This window comes from Erinaceus europaeus, chromosome 13 (assembly GCF_950295315.1).
Source record: "Erinaceus europaeus chromosome 13, mEriEur2.1, whole genome shotgun sequence".
NCBI classification, from domain to species: domain Eukaryota; kingdom Metazoa; phylum Chordata; class Mammalia; order Eulipotyphla; family Erinaceidae; genus Erinaceus; species Erinaceus europaeus.
Window position 1 is genome coordinate 70,986,062 of NC_080174.1, and position 17,841 is coordinate 71,003,902.

General features: G+C 37.4%; 1 protein-coding gene across 8 annotated transcripts in view; it reads right to left on the bottom strand.

Moving 5' to 3' along the window:
- Positions 1 to 17,841, bottom strand: part of TUT4 (terminal uridylyl transferase 4) — a 128,582-nt gene that overhangs the window by 13,369 nt on the left and 97,372 nt on the right. For all 8 annotated transcript variants that reach the window (XM_016193134.2, XM_060206210.1, XM_060206207.1 and 5 more), the window contains 9 exons: positions 17,632 to 17,735; positions 14,437 to 14,494; positions 14,253 to 14,356; positions 12,945 to 13,034; positions 9,962 to 10,075; positions 3,857 to 3,934; positions 3,517 to 3,694; positions 1,176 to 1,223; positions 717 to 799 (listed from right to left, as the gene is read on the bottom strand). In XM_016193134.2, coding sequence (XP_016048620.2) covers positions 717 to 799; positions 1,176 to 1,223; positions 3,517 to 3,694; positions 3,857 to 3,934; positions 9,962 to 10,075; positions 12,945 to 13,034; positions 14,253 to 14,356; positions 14,437 to 14,494; positions 17,632 to 17,735 — 857 coding nt within the window. The remainder of the gene's footprint in view (positions 1 to 716; positions 800 to 1,175; positions 1,224 to 3,516; positions 3,695 to 3,856; positions 3,935 to 9,961; positions 10,076 to 12,944; positions 13,035 to 14,252; positions 14,357 to 14,436; positions 14,495 to 17,631; positions 17,736 to 17,841) is intronic.

Here is a 17,841-nt window from a genome sequence, read left to right on the forward strand (position 1 = left end):
AAGCCTCAAGAATACTTAGAAAAAGTTTAAAAAAACGAATACTGAACTTTGACTGAACAGGTTTAAGGACATTCAGTATGCAATATGCAATGGCTTCTCTCTTCAGAATTCTTCTCTTAGAAATTTCTCTATGAAACAAGCCTCCACCCATCAGAAAACAAGGGATAACCAGCATGAGATCATGGATATAGGGACATGATTATGCCACACAGTTCAGGCAAAAGGAATCTTTGCAGTTACATGTGAGCTAATTCAGTTTACCAGGGCAACATCAAAATGCACAAGAGCAGATATCTTAGCAAATAATGAAGTAATTCTTTGCATGTTTTCATCAAGGGGCTTAGCGATCTGAAGAGGGCCAGTACCATCTCAAATTAAAGACCTGTCTTGAGTACCCACCTCATTTACTCAATAAATGCTTACTTAGGTGTAACCTATGTATCAAACAACATGAGAGTCGCTAGACAGCAAGCAGATGGTGAACCTCTAGGAGGTCCTGTACTCATGGAGCTGTATTCCAATTTAAAATATATGAACAACATTTAGGAAACAGTTTTCTCATTATGGACCATAAGGGCTAAAACAAAAAAAGTAGACAACTACAATAGAATGATTTCTCCATTCCTAAAACCAACTTGGCAACAAGATTACTGGAGTATGAAAACAATTAAAAGAAAACTATAAAAAAGACTAAAAATTCAAACATGTAAACTTACAGCTTCTCTGCCAATGAGTGGATAAAAGGGAGTTCCAAAAAGTTTCCTTCCATTGATAAATGCTTTCATGATAAAATTGGTCACTGATGAAAAGGGAAGAAAACAATAATATCAAAAGTCTTAATTGTCAAAGCTTTAGATGTAATCTCTATATTTATTTATTTATTTTTTACCCAGAGCAATGGCTCATCTCTGGCTTATGGTGGTGTGGGGGATTGAACCTAGGACCTTTGAAACCCACGTATGGGAGTCTGTTTGCATAACCATTATGCTATCTCCCCTGCCCATAATCTCTGTATTTAAAACTTACTTTTTCTTTCTTTTATTTTTTTTATTAAACCAGAGCACTGCTAAGCTCTGGCTTATGGTGGTGTGGGGGGGTTGAACCTGGGACTTTGGAGCCGCAGGAATGAGAAATTGTTTGCAGAACCATTAAGCTATCTACCCCTCAAAACTTACTTTTTCTAGAAACTCCAGCACCAAGGTTATGATTCAAGTCAAAAGGATCTAGAAAAGAAATATTTTATTTTTAAATTGAGAATTATATTCACTGTAACATAAAATACACTTAGTAGTTACAGAATTCAAAGCATCATCAGTTAAAGCCAAAGACACACACGTGTCTTTCCATGTGTGTGGTCCAGGTTGAAGCCCCGGCACCATATGGGAGGTACCGGGGGAGAGCTGGTGCTATGATATCTCCACCCCCCTTCTCTTTCTGAATAAAAAAGTGTTGGCCCAGGAGCAAGTTATGGCTCCACAAGAAACAAAGCAAAACAAACAAAAATTTATATAATCTAGATCATTCAAGTGAACAAATTATTAAGATAACAAAGGCCAAAAACTGCTAAGAAATTGGGCTAGCAAAATAGTTCATTATTTAAATAATAAACAGTGCACTTCTTTGGCATGTTTGTGACCCAGGTTTGAGCCCACTGCATTGAAAGAAGCTTTGGTGCTGTGGACATTTTCACTACTTTCTCTCATTGCCTCTCCATGGAAAAAAGGAAGAAGGTCAGGGAGGATGGGAGGGAGGAGAGGAGAGAAGAGGGGAGGGGAGGGGAGGAGAGATGGGGAGGAGAAGAAGGGGGAAGAGGGGAGGAGGAGAAAGAGAAGGGGAGGGAGGGGAAAAGGAAAGGGATGGAGGGAAAAAGGCAGGCAATAAAAAGTCAAGAAAAGGGCCACATGATGGCACCCTCTGCAAAAGCACACATTATAATTCACAAGGGCCTGGGTTCTATTCCTCAGTTTCTATCTGCAGGAGGAAGCAGTGCTGCCTTTGTCTCTCTCTCTCTCTCTCTGTCCTGCTTCCCTCTTGATTTCTATGTCTCTATCAAATAAAATTATATATATTATAAATTCTCTGTATTTTTTATTTTCAATGGTAACAGTTCATGTTTGAATAATCACTACATTATTTAGACATGAAAATTAAAATCTAGATACCTGGGATGGGGTGGTGGCACATCTGGCTGAGCATGTTACAATGTGCAAGGACCCAGGTTTGAGCCCCTGGTCCATACCTGAGGGGGAAAGCTTTGCAAGTGGTAAAGCAGTCCCGCAGGTGTCTCTCTCTCTCTCTCCCTTTCCCTCGGTCTCCCCCGCTGCTCTTGATTTCTGGCTGTTTCTAGCCAATAAGTGAAGTTAATAATAAAAAAGAAAACCTAGATACCACAGCCATCTAGTTTTTAATAAAAAAATTTAATAGTATGTTATAAGATTACAATGTATAGTTCCATACCACATAAAATAATTTTTTAAAGTCAGGGGGAAAAATCTTACAAATATGTATATACAAACTAGATATTTATGTGTGCATGTACACATATACACATACACATACACGCACCCACTTAATACCGAGCACTTTTCACCTCTGGCTAATGGTGGTACTAGAAATTGAACCTGGGAATTTGGCGTCCCCAGTATGAAAGCCATCTGCATAACCATTATGCTGTCTCTCCAGCCCTACTTTTTTTAAGTAAAGCACTATTCAACTGTGGCTTTTGGGTACCTTTCAATTTCTTTCTTTTCTTTTTGTCTCCAGGGTTATTGCTGGGGCTTGGTGCCTGCACTACGAATCCACTGCTCCTGGAGGCCATTTTTTTCCCCGTTGTTGCCCTCGTTTTTTTGTTGTTGTTGCTATTGTTGTTGTTATTGCTGTCATTGTTGTTGTTGGATAGGACAGGGAGAAATCGAGAGAGGAGAGGAAGAAAAAGAGAAGGAAAGACAGACACCTACAGACCTGCTTCACCAACTGTGAAGTGACCCCCTGCAGCTGGGGTTCGAACCGGGATCCTTATGCTGGTCTTTGGGCTTTGTGCCATGTATACTTAAAACCTGCTGTGCTATCACCTGACCCTCCCTTTCTTTCTTTTTTTTAAAAATATTTTATTTATTGTGGTCCGGGAAGTGGTGCAGTGGCTAAAGCATTGGACTCTCAAGCATGAGGTCCTGAGTTCAATCCCCCAAAGCACATGTACCAGAATGATGTCTGGTTCTTTCTCTCCTCCTTTAAAAAAACAAAACAAAAACAAAACAAAGACTTTATTTACTAATGAGAAAGACAGGAGGAAAGAACCAGACATCGCTCTGGTACATGTGCTGCCTGGGACTGAACTCAGGACCTCATGCCTGAAAGTCCAATGCTTTACCTACTGTACCACTTTCTGGACTACCTTTTCTGTTTCTAATATGCTTCAGTTCTCCCTTCAATTTCCTTGGCCAAATAAAACTCTAACTTTCTCTTTTCTCTTGGGGGGGGGGGTTTATAACTGAATTAATACCAGCTACTGATTACCTTCAATTGCAATGCATTTTGATGTCCACTGTTTCTCAAAAGTTGTCAACAGCTTTTTTTGGCGAATGCTAATTACGTACTCCTTGAAATCAAATTCTTCAGTATAGAAACGAAGTAGTCCCAACCAAAGCTCTCCTAAAGTTTCTGTGTTCTTTCCAAGTGAAGGTAAACGCTTTTTCTACAGGTGGCAAAATAAAAAAATACACATAACATACACAGACAGTGAAAGATGATTATACCTATTCAAAATATAGACCCAGAGTCCAGGTGAAATTATTAAAGCTTGGAAATCATGCAGGAATCAAAGAATATTATTTAATATAGATTATGAAAACATTACCAGTTCTTCTGTTTTATCAAAGAAAAATGCATTCCATCCGTCAACCATTCTCTGTGGAATCTGTTTTCCATCAAAGATCTGTATAAAAGATTGATTTTATTATTTCAGATCACTCAACCCAAAAAGCTAAATACTCTCATATCATTTTAGAATTTGCCTAGAACAGACATCGAGATTTCCCCCCCCAAAGTTGCATGTCAGAATGGTATTAATTTAATCTCAAGTTATTAATAAATAAGACATATCAGAAAAACTAAAAGTGGAAAGTGGTATCTTAAGACCACCACAGTCTACAAATGATTTCATAAATCTATTTGCTTTATGAAAGCATATACAGATCAATAAAGAGTAAAATACAAGAGAAAAACTAAAAATGCATTGTCATCAAGGATCACATATAGTGCCTATTGCTTGGTATCCAAAGAGAATCATTAGAACTGCTTTAGGAAACGGATTTGGTGCCTTTTACTCAGTTATTTGTGACAGAAAAGGGGTAAAATGCTCCTGATTAATTTACTATTATTATTATTATCATTACTGGCTATCGACATAGAGATATCAAGAGGGAAGTGGGAGATGGTGAGGGAGAAAGAGAGACACTGGCATCACTGCTTGTGAAGCTCTCCTCCTTTAGGTGGGAAAGGGCCTAGAACCTAGGTCCTTGCACACAGTAATGTGTACATTCAATCAGGTGCCACCAACTGGCCCCACCCTGGATCAGTGATTTTAAGGAGATAAAATTATGTAATTTTCCCTGATATTCTTATGAAGACTTTAAAATATTTCAGAATTATAACAATTTACTGTCCTTAGGAAGGAGTGGGGTAGAAGCAGTAATGTTTACTTTATTAATTTTGTTAGATTATTGTATAGACACAAGTAACTTCTACAAGCAATTCTAAGACATTTTTTTTTTTTTTTTAGTGAGACATTTCTTTTTTTTTTTTTTTTTTTTTTTAAAATACTGTTGTTGCCAGTGCTTTGTCTCTCTGGGCTGACTTTTTCAGACAGTATGAGAGAAACAAATAGAGACAGAGGGAAAGACGCCAAAGCACCAAAGCTTCCCCTAGTATGGTAGTGGCTTGGCTTGACCTGTGGCTACATATATGACAAAGCAAGCTCACTATCCAGACGAGTTACCTTTTTGGTCTTTCTATAAGAGTATTAAAGATGAAGTCAAGTAAATATTACAGTTGACTCGTAGTTTGCAGATCTCAGTTATACTTAAAAATGATCCTGGGTAAGACAATTAGCCTCCTAAATACTGTTGTCTTCCTGTCTTCCTTCCTTCCTTTCTCTTTCGAATTTATTTATGAGAAAGATAGGCAGAGAGAAAGAACCAGACATCACTCTGGTACATGTGCTGCCGGGGATTGAACTCAGGACCTCATGGTTGAGAATGCAGTATTTTATCCACTGCACCACCTCCCAGACCACATAAATACTCAGTTTTCTCAATGAAAATGTTATTAAATTTTTTTAGGTCAGTTGTTTCCAAGTTTTATTTTTAGTTAAACGTTCTTTTTTTACTTTTTATATTTATTTATTTTTCCCTTTTGTTGCCCTTGTTTTTTATTGTTGTAGTTATTATTGTTGTTGTTATTGCTGTCGTCGTTGTTAGGACAGAGAGAAATGGAGAGAGGAGAGGAAGACAGAGAGGGGGAGAAAGACAGACACCTGCAGACCTGTTTCACCACCTGTGAAGTGACTCCCCTGCAGGTGGGGAGCCAAAAGCTCGAACTGATATCCTTACACTGGTCCTTGCGCTTCACGCCACGTGTGCTTAACTTGCCCGATTCCCTTTAGTTTAAACTTTCTACTTTCCTAATGTTGAACATTCCAAAAAGTTCAATACGTAACACAGATGAAAGCAGGGATACTCTGATTGGATTCTGAGTGGAGATAATGAATCTCTCATCTTCTTCTTCCATTCCTCATACATGCACTAATGAACTCCCAAAAGTTAGTAAGAATGTACTTTAACACCACTAGATGAGTAGGCTCACACAGCTCTTTCCATTTTAGATGGGATAGTGATTTACAAAATTAACTACATGCCCAGATCATCACTCAGGTTTACTTATGGGTAAGAACTTAGCTCTGGAGCCCTCCCAAGCCCCCCCAAAAATCCCTATTATATGACTAGCTTGCCATATAAACAATACTTGAAATGCTTGTTGAATGAATGTATTTATTGTGTAAGCATGTTTATGTAAGTTTCAAAAACAGATAAAGTTTTCAGGGATTTAAGCTATTTAAGGTATTTTTATATTAATATGTGACATGTAAATAAGCCAGCATGGATTTAAATATTTATAAATACAAAAAAGGGGAACCTAACAATTATAAGTATTAGTTCTAAAGGGACTAGGGGGACATTGGCTCACCAGGTAGAGCACAAATTTTACCATGATTGAGAACCGAGTTTAAGCCCCTTGTCACCACATGGGAGTACCCATGCAAAGGAGAAGCTTCGTGAGTGCTATACAGTGGTGCCACACAGCATTTAAAAGAAAAAAAAAAAAAAAAAAACAGACACAATATCCCCAGAGAAGAAATAAAAGTTTTTTAAAGTCCAAAGTATATTTCATATATTAGAATACTGTTATAGGTATTAGATGGAATGAATCCAAGCTCATTCTTTAGACTTTAATGTTTTAAAAACTACTCTTAATTTTGACTAACCACTATGATCCAAACCCACATATGCTGGCTGGTAAACACGGAATGGAACCATCAACTTTGGAACATATCTTTTCGCTGAGTTGTCTGTTTTTATGAACAGGGCCTAAGTTTACAATTTGTTTCAGCCCTTAGAAACACCAATGCTATTTTCTTCCTCTTACACACACATTTTTTTTATTTTTTGTATTCTTTTTTTTTAATAATTTATTTCTTTATTGGGGAATTAATATTTTACATTCAACAGTAAATACAATAGTTTGTACATGCATAACATTCCCCAGATTCCCATTTAACAATACAACCCCCACTATGTCATTCATCATCCTTCATGGACCTGTATTCTCCCCACCCACCCACCCCAGAGTCTTTTACTTTGGTGTAATACTCCAATTCCATTTCAGGTTCGACTTGTGTTTTCTTTTCTAATCTTGTTTTTCAACTTCGACCTGAGAGTGAGATCATCCCATATTCATCTTTCAATTTCTGACTTATTTCACTCAACATGATTTTTTCAAGGTCCATCCAAGATCGGCTGAAAACGGTGAAGTCACCATTTTTTACAGCTGAGTAGTATTCCATTGTGTATATAGACCACAACTTGCTCAGCCACTCATCTGTTGTTGGACACACACACATTTATTTTTCTGTTTCCCTCTTTTCTCTTCCTCTTAATACCGATCTACAACTTAAATATTCAAGCCCATCTTCTCGAACCTCGCCAAGCAAGTTATTTGGAAAAGTAGTCCTATATATTCCCAAATTTACTTTGTTCTACTATAATACCTTAAGACCTACTGATATGTTTAAATCGAAGTTTTTAATTTGTGGCAAAATACACTTTAGTTTTATAAAAATCACCATCTCACTGAATGAAAAGATAAAGCAAGCTACTAATCTCTAATAACAGAACAGTGGTTACCAGAGAGCAAGGGAGATGGGCTGAAACAGATCAAGGGAACCAACTGGTTGGTGGCAGGTGGTGACAGAACAACTCCTTGGTGCTAGGTATGTATGGTGTGATATTTATGGTCGCTAAGGTTAGAAACTGTGCATCTGAAATCTGTACAGTGTTGCAAACTAGTATTAACTCAAATAAGTTCTACTTAAAAAATTTACCATCTTAATGTCTAAGTGTACAGCTCAGTAAAATAAAGTGCAGTCATAGTCGCGCTATCATCTACACAATTATTTTCAACTTGCAAAAACGAAACCCCAAATTTATTCAACAGTAATTCCCTACTTCTCTGTCCCCTAGTGCCTGGCAAATACCATTCTACTTTCCAGCTCTATGAACTTGACTACTCTAGGTATCTCTAGGTATACATAAGGGAAATTATATAATATTTATCCTTTTGTGATTGGCTTATTTCATTTAGCACAGTGTCTTCAAATTTCATCCATTAAACTGCAAAAAAAATTAGCTGGTATGAGCTAAGAAACATACAAATTCATAGTATCAAGTGTAACTAATAAACCTAGATTGTCTTTTAATATTAATTTTTATATGAAAAAAATCACTTTTACTTATGGCAGTTTGCTACACAGAACACAAATGCATTCTGCTCAGAAAGCTCCTTTTGACCCAATAAACTTTGTACTGTGAAACATGAAAAACACTCAAAGTCTAGGTTCAATTACAAATTGAGTCAAAGATCATCAGCTTCATTAGAAAATGTCCTTACCCTTAAAAGTTGATCGATGCCAATGACCAATACTTAAATGATGCGAGAGCAATGGACAATGGGGTCAAATATGACAAGCAAAAAAGGCCAGAAGTAAAAATCCATATATCATCAGTTCATATGTATCACAAATCCCCCCACAATCATAGCTCAATATGATGGAAAACATTCCAGGGACTGTCTCATTTCATCATTCACTGTCTGTTAAGCAGATAACGGAAAAGTTCTTGAAGTTGGCTATGGCAATTCTACCTACGCTTTCCGAGAAATAATGTTAATGCAGTTGCTAATAATAATTACAATAAAAGTAATAAAACAACCTTTATTTATAAACACCTACTTTAGCACTTAGCAAATTCAAAGGTATCTGATGTCTCTATTCATCATATAAACAGTGAAATAACGATGTTCCTACATTTTTGATTGATGGTAACATTCAAGATAAGTGGAGATTGGTAGCTTGTTTAAGAAATGTCAGAAATTACAATCTAAATGAATTACAATCTATATCTCTTAGCTCCAAAATCAGGATCTTCTCTTTTTATTATATCATGCTGTCTCAACCATGAATGACAGAATGAGAACAAAAATCACTATGAAAAGAAGTCTGTATTCCATCTGTGCTTATCACTGTAACTCTGTCAGCGTGATGATGGCTACTATGGTATTACTAGAGCAATCGTGCAAAAGAATCCTAAATTTTAAAGCCTTAACAATTATCAGGATAACCTGAATTGAGTAGACTTAATTCATGCTAAAGTTAAATATCCCATAGTGAACAATTTTGTTAAAAAGTATATTACTAAAAAATAGCAAATTAAAGTCTAGGAAATGCTGCTACAATCACATGATAGCATTAGAACTTTTTGAGGTTTACTATGGCCATCTGACATCCACCATATAGCTTGTTATTTTTAATTTTTTTATCATGATTATGGAAGTTTATATGAAATAAGAGTATGTGCTTTTCTAAGTAATTCCTGCTTTTGCTCAACAGTTTTGATGATCTTCTTACACCTCAAAAAAAAAAAAAAAACCCACCTTTCTAAGAAATTAGAACTGGTCCTCCCTAGTGCTTGCAAATCCACTTTGTGCCAGAATGAGGAGAAACAGATGGATAATTAAGAACTCCTTTGAACCTATTACAGAAAGTATAAGTTTGCTAAAGAGATTTTATGAGTCAACAAGTCTAAGTGAGTATGAGTATAATTTGTATATTTTAACGTATATTCTTATTGCAATTCACATGACCTTACAGAAATGAAGACGAATTTCCTTGGGTTTTTCTCCTAACCCAAATTCAAAGTTGACCAAAATATACAAAGGAACACATCAAACTTCATTTGCCAGGCAGGAGGAGGAAAAATAATCTGAGGGAAAGAAACTTATGTATTTGCATTTAAGACAAAATGAGGTGGGGAGTGACTAAGATTTAATCTTTTTAAATTTATTTTAACTAAAAATCAAATACTTAAAATAAGAAATTCATAATCTTCTCCAATACTGTGACAAAACAAAAATGTTACAAAAGGTATTCAATAGTTCTGTTCCTCTAGTACCCTTTTGCTGGGGTACACTCTCCCATAATATATTTTATAAAAAGGTTCACTGATTAAACCACTCATAGGGGAAAATCATATAACATCCATGATATGAAATGTTCTCCATGGTGAAATCTACTGAGTACAGATTTATGGTTTTCATGAGAAACTCCTTTACAGTTTCCTTAAACACCTACCTCTTGCAAAACTGGGATAACAGGCGGTTTTCTCTGCTGCAGAAAGTACAGCACCATGAGGATATAAGCATATGAAGATAAACTTCCGCGAGAAGCATCTCCAATGTCACATCGCTGAAGAAATATAAATACACACTACACTTCAGAATCTTACTTCATGCAGAACTAGTGACTACATTAAAGATGTCACTTTTAAACCCATTAAAGCAGCAAATGGTCCAGAGGTAATAAAAAACTACTACAGGTGGTATAGGTAAATGGCATAGTTATACATTACAGATAGGATATAAATTGACACACATTTTGTGAAGATTAATTTGGCACTATCAACATTATAAAAGCATGCTTCCTTTAACCTAGGAATTCTATTCTAAGAACCTATCTTGCAAATATCTCCAAAAATACATGAAATAAAGTTCCATTTTAATAGCAAAAGCTCAGAAACGGGGGCTGGGCAGTAGCTCAGCGGGTTAAGTGCACATGGTGCAAAGCTCAAGGACCGTATAAAGACCCCAGTTCCAGTTCCAGCACCCCCCTCCCTGGCTCCCCACCTGCGGGGGGTGGTCACTTCACAGGTGGTGAAGCAGGTCTGCAGGTATCTATCTTTCTCTCCCTCTTCTGTCTTCCCCTTCTCTCGCGATTTGTCTTATCTAGCAACAACAATAATAATGATAATAATAACGATAAACAACAAGGGCAACAAAAGTGAACAAATGGCTTCTAGGAGCAGTGGATTCAAAGTGCAGGCACCAAGCCCCCGTCATAACCCTGAAGGAAAAAAAAAAAAGCTCACAAACAGGGTACGGCTCATTGGTAAAGCATAGGCTTAACTGAGGTACAGTGACAAGTATCTACACAAAGGTGTGCAGGTGTGCTGGGCGTTGGGCAGAGGCAAACCTGGTTAAACGTTCACATTACAATAAAATAGTGTGTAACTATTAGAAAAGAACAAGAAGGTTCTTTGCATAGTAATAGAATATAATGGCTCAGAAGGTGGTATAGTAAATAAAAATGTTGGGATTCTGAAGCATGAGGTCCCAAGTTTAATGCCCAGCATTTGCATGTACCACAGTGATGCTCTGGTTCTCTTTCTCTCTCCCCTTCTCTTCCTCATTAGTTAATAAATATTTTTTTTGCCTCCAGGGTTATTGCTGGAGCTTGTTGCCTGACTATGAGCCCACTGTTTCTGGAGGTCATTTTTTTCCCAGAAAACTTTTCCCCCAGAAAATTTTCTCAGAAATTGAAAGATGGGGATGACAGAGAAGGGGAGAGAAAGATACCTACAGACCTGCTTCACCGCTTGTGAAGCAACTAACTCCCCAGCAGGTGGGTTGCACCGGTCCTTGCGCTTAGCCCGCTGCACTACCCCCCGACCCCCAATAAATAAATCTTAAATGACAACAACAGCAAAACTGTGCTGGGAGATTCACACACTTCACTATATCTAGGGCCCCGGTCCCTACCTGCAAGGGGAAATCTTCATGAGTGGTGAAGAAGGGCTGCAGTTGTCTCTGTCTGTCTCTACCACCTCTCCTCTCTCAATTTCTCTGTCTCTATACAATAATAAGTAAATAAATGGCCTGGTGGTGGCACACCTGGTTGAGCACATATGTTACAATGTGCAAGGACCTGGGTTTGAGTCCCCAGCCCCCACCTGCAGGGGGAAAACTTTGCAAGTGGTGAAGCAGTGTTGCAGGTGTCTCTCTGTCTCCTTCTCTATAACCCCTTCCCTGTTGATTTCTGGCTGTCTCTATCCAATAAATAAATAAAGGTAATAAAAATATTTTTAAAAGAATCCCCAAAAAGCTCCCTTTACCAAGACTATAGCTGTTATTATATTTAAAAAAAAGTTGAGAAGTTGCTACTCTGATATGAACCACTAGTTTTTATTACCAAAACACATGGCATACAGAAATGTCAGAGTAATGCTTTAGTTCTTTCTCACTAAATAGTTAAGTAAATCACACACACATACAAACTCACTCCCCTTTATTGAGTTGGTTTTTTGATATGAAAATATAATCAGGCAACTCATGTACTAAAAGAAAACACTTCCATCACATTCACAAACATTAGACAACTAAGATTAAGCAGACACTTAAGTAAGCAAGGGGTACAAAAGTGCCAGCCTTTAGACTTTATACACTTGGCAAAAAGAAAATTCCACTGTTGTGTGTTATAGTAGAAGAAATACAAGGCTTTATTGGTATTGTTTGTTTTGTTTTCTTGGTCCAAAAATTTTGCTACTAAACCCAAATAAAGGATTTCCTAACCCAGAGATTCTTTTATTTAATTTTTATATCTTTTTAGTTTTTTATTATCTTTACTTATTTATTGGATAGAGACAGAGAGAAATTGAGAGGGGAGGGGGAATAGCGAAGAAGAAACAGAGACACACCTGCAGCCCTGTTTCATCACTCACAAAACATTCCCCCTGCAGGTGGGGAGCGGGGGCTTGAACCTGGGTCCTTGTGCACTGTAACATGTGCTCTCAACCAGGTGAGCCACAACCCAGCCCCCCTTTTTAAAATTTTTATTAACAAAATGGAAATATTGACAAGACTGCAGGATAAGAAGGGTACATGTCCACACAATTCCTACCCCCAGAGCTCCATGTCCCATCCCCTTCCTATTCTTTATCCCTCTGGGAATATGGACCCAAGATCCAGAGATTCTTCCCCCCCCCCCCCAGAGAGTCTTAATTAGGATGGAAAGCTAACTCCCCAGTTTGAGGTTGAAAATCATTGTTACATTGAGAAATTTTACTCCCAGAAATTTACTGGAGTGCTAGGCCTAAGAAAAGAGGACACATATGAAAAACTACCACCACCAAAAACCTCCCTGCTCATTTAGTGATGAATGTTTCCTTTTCAAAGTTTAGCTAAACAAAGCTGAGACAATATTTTTCACAAGTTGGGCAATAGTACATTTCATTTTAGCTACAGTAAGTATTATAATGCATTATTATCTTTTTCATAAATACCTTAGCAAACACTTTCATGGTATACCCCAAGTACTGCACTCTAGGATCAATAGCTGCATACGTAGCTAGCATTCTTGTGTTATGCTGAGCCTGAAAAAGAATTCCACATTTAAAAGCATTTCACTTTTATAAATCATTTAGATCGGATAAAAAGATGTACTACAGGGTGGTAGCAAACTGGGTTAAGTACTTAATACCATGCAAAAGTACCCAGATTCGAGCCCTCACCCTCAACCTGCAGGGGGAGATGCTTCACAAGCAGGTCTGCAAGTATCTATCTTTCTCTCTCCGTCTCAGTCTTCCCTACCGTTTCAATTTCCTATCAAAAAGAAAAAAAAAAAAAAAAAAGAAAGAAAAGAAACAAATAGGGAAAAAAATGACCACAAGGAGCGGTGGATTTGTAGTGCCAGCACCGAGCTCCAGCAATAACCCTGGTGGCAATAAAAAAAAGGGGGGGGTGGGCAGTAGCGCAGTGGGTTAAGTACACATGGCACGAAGTGCAAAGAATGGTGAAAAGATCCCGGCTCAAGCCCCTGGCTCCCCACCTGCAGGAGGGTCGCTTCATGGGTGGTGAAACAGGTCAGCAGGTGTCTATCTTTCTCTCTCCCTCTTTGTCTTCCCCATCTCTCTCTATTTCTCTCTGTCCTCTCCAACAATAGCAACAGCAACAATAATAATAACAAAGGTTAACAAGGGCAACAACATGGGAAAAAATGGCCCCCAGGAGCAGTGGATTTGTAGTGCAAGCACCGAGCCCCAAGCAATAACCCTGGTGGCAAAAATAAATAAATAAATAAGATATACTATACTCCAAAGAGAACAGATATATAAATGTAAATTTTAAATGTCTATAAATGAATCATATAAAAATAATCTCTAATCTGAAATATGAGAATGACTGATAAAATGTTTTTCTTCAATTCTTCCCATGAACTTAACAAGAACAGAAAAGTGAAACACAAAGTAAAACTTGGACTGGTTTGGTGTACTGCACCAAAACAAAGGACTCTGGGGAAGGAGGGCAGGGAGAGGGGTGGGAGGAGGCAGAGCTTTGGGGTCCAAATACATGAGGTGAAAAAGGACCTAAGTTGGAGGTAAGAGTGTATTGCAGACACCTATCTTAGTGAGATGAGAAATTGTACTCATGTGCTAACAACTGTACTAAAAACCATTAACCTCCCAATAAAAATTGTTTTCTTATATTGCTCCTATTTGAAAATTATAAACATAAACATATAGTCAGTGATCTTTAAGTTTTTTATATGACTAGTGTAATACAACTAGGTCTATACATAAAGAGAAACTTACCAATGTATTGTATAAACTGATATCACCTTCTAACCCGCTTCGTCTGTGTTCAAATTTCACTATAGGCACTTTGGCAGTAGTTATAGGCAAAATGTTTCTTAAACCTGATTAAAAAAAGTTGTAACTAAGTTAAATCATTTTCAAAGCTAAAAACATATTTTAAACTATTGAATAAAACTCATACCTGGGTGTCTTTTAAGAATTTTCGCCAAATTTTCAATTATTTCCTTACAATTTAATTTCTAAAAAAACAAAAAAGAAGTGCAAAAAAATGCATTTAAGTTTGTCTGGCTCAAATAGTCCTTAAAAAGTCTACTTTAATCTACGTTTGTAACACATTAAGCATTTAAAATCTCTAGCAACAAGCACTATATAGCCTTGCTACTCAAAGTATGGTGTTCATAAACGTGCAATATCAGCATCATCTGGAGACAACAACATTACAGAATCTCAGCCCCCAACTCAGTGTACTGAACCATAATTTAAACTTTAACAAAAGTAATTCATACCCACAACAAAGTTTGAGAAGCACAAAGACTGGAGACAAATGTTTTCAAATACATTAATAAACAATTTTGGTGAAGTCAAAACATGACAGTCAATTAAGACATTAAGCTCTGAATTTAGGAAAACTGAATTCAAATCTTGAACTAAGTATTGACTAGCTATGTGACTCTGACCATATCCTTAATCCAGCTGAGCTTCCTGCTGAAATATATAATCAAGATAATTCTAAGCACCTATGCTAGAGTATTTGGAAGGTACACAAAATAGGAATGGAAAATATCGGCAGCATGCTTGGCACAAAGTACATTCTTTAATTCTGTAAGCTATTTACTACATGTTGACAAGAGAAAGAAAAACAATTTACTGCATTACTTTTTTTTTTTTAAAAGCCAGAGACAGCAAAGTTGATATGGTAAAGATAACTAAAATGCAAGGGGCAGGGAAGATATTGGTTTTATCAACTAACTGTATTAAAGATTATATATATACACATATGCACCTAAAACCCTAGTGGCAGAGTAGATAGTAATGTTTAGTTATAAAAAGAGATTGTCATGCCTGAGGCTCCAAAGTCCCAGGTTCAATCCCCTGCACCACCATGAGCTGAGCAGTGCTCTGGTATTAAAAAACAAAAAACAAAAATCCTAGACTCCCGTCCTGTTTAAAAATAATTTTCCTACTCCTTCAATTCTTGTTCAAAATGGAGAGAGGCAGCCTCTTTCCAAGAAGATGGTACTGTATAGAAGTTAGTTGAGAGAACTAAATTATTTACAATTTCTCAGTTTATTTTTTCTTAATTTCTTATTTTATTTATTTATTGGGTAGGACAGCCAGAAATCAAGAAGGAACGTGATGACAGAGAAGGGAGAGAGACGGAAAGATACCTGCCATGACCACACTGCTTCGCCCCTTGCAAAGCTTTTCCCTTGCAGGTGGGGCCCCGGGGGTTCTTGTGCACTATGACGTGTACCCAACCAGGTGCGCCACAACCCAGCCCCAACAATTTGTTTCTTTCTTTTAATATATCTATTTATTTATTTTATTATTGGATAGGGACAGAGAGAAATTGAGAGGGATGGGGGAGATAGGGAGGGAGAGAGCTGGAGAGACACCTACAGTCCTGCTTCACCACTTGTGAAACATCCCCCCCGTAGGTGGGGATGAGGAGCTTGAACCTAAGACCTTGAGCACTGAAAGATGTGCGCTTAACCAGGTGTGCCACCAACTGGCCCCAATTTCTGTTTCTTTATGTAACAAAAAGATGTTAATTAACACCAGAAGCAATTTCTTAGGATCAGAAATAAAGATCGACCCAAGTGTCACTGTCACCTTTACCCTAGTTCTAACAATTTTAAAACCAACTTTTGAAAAAATAATTTCAGGAACTATAGGTAAACTATTCTGATGAATTATCTTAAAAATACAACAAAGGCTACACTGGCACCACCACAGATGCCAGAAGCTTGGCCTCATCCCAATCTTGTAAGCAGGCCTAACTCTGAAACATAAATACCAACAGCTATGCCATGTTAAAGGAATGAGCAACTAAAGCGATCCCATCCTTTTGAATTGCTGCTAGGAAGGCCTGGCACATTTCTTCCCTGCTCAATCAGTTCCCTTCTTTACCAGAACGTCAATGATCTCTTTCCCACTGGGAATGAGGGAATCCTAAGTACCACGCTCAATGCTAAGACTACTCTTGGGGAAGGTCTGCTCCTGGCATCTCACAGTGGGACTCAGAAAGCTTTAAATTTCAGGAAGTAGTGGTTAGGTTCCTCAGTACTATTAGTAGTGTATTTCAGCTACATTAGGGGTTAAGTAGATTATAGGAAAAAATGATATACAATGGAAGAGCATGAACTCTGGAGTCAGACACACCTGGGTATGCATCCTGGCTCCAACATTTACTAGCTGTGTGAACTTGGGCAAGTCAGTTTATCTCTCAAAGTCTCAGTTTCCTCATCTGTAAAATGGGGGCAATAATATCTACCTCGAAGGTGGTTTTAAGAGTGAGAAGAGATAATGTATGTAAGTGTACACTGGGGATGCAGTAAATGTCAGTTACCCTCCCCACTCAAAATGAGTTTCTTCTTTTTTTTTTTTTTTATATTTATTTATTTATTCCCTTTTGTTGCCCTTGTTGTTGTTGTTGGATAGGACAGAGAGAAATGGAGAGAGGAGGGGAAGACAGAGAGGGGAAGAGAAAGATAAGACACCTACAGACCTGCTTCACCGCTTATACAGTGACTCCCCTGCAGGTGGGGAGCCAGGGGCTTGAACCGGGATCCTTACACCGGTCCTTGTGCTTTGCGGCACCTGCATTTAACCCGCTGCACTACCGCCCAACTCCCACCCAAAATGAGTTTCTAGAAGCTATCTTAGGGCATATCAGTTATAACATTACAACTAATGAAAAATATGCGTTTTGAATGCCCAGACACGGAAGTCAGTTTGTAGAAAACAACCTATTTATAGATTAGATGTGGACCTGTATTGATACAGAGAAATTACATAGTAGAAGTTATGAAAAGACAGAATGAAATCAATGTTCACTACAAAAATGAAACATGAGTTCTAATGAAGAAATTCCAATGCAACTGTATATTAACTTTCCAAAGGGAAAAAAATTCATTAGAAAGCACTTGCAACACTGAGTCAGCAATGTGATTTTTACATTATAAAAAACTGAAACAGTAAATTCACTTATATTTCCTCTAAATTAGCAATGCTAATATTTTTACATTTGAAATACTATTTCTAGTGTAGCTATACAAAAAAGGTACCATATACTTTTAATACTACATACTAAATAAAAAGTAGATTAATCATTGGAAGAAAATAAATTTCCACATTCCTTTTTAAACACTTTTACCTCTGCATTTTCATGGCCTTCCAAAGTCATACAAATGTCCAGATCACTATCACGAAATCCAAATCCATTCTTAGAAGAGCCAAATAAGCACAACCTTGCCTTTTCTAAGCAAATAGAGGAGAGGAAGATAAGTCTTTATAATTAGAAGGGAAGAATAATTTTATATTACCTACTAATGACCTAATGCAACATGATCTCATCAAACAAATT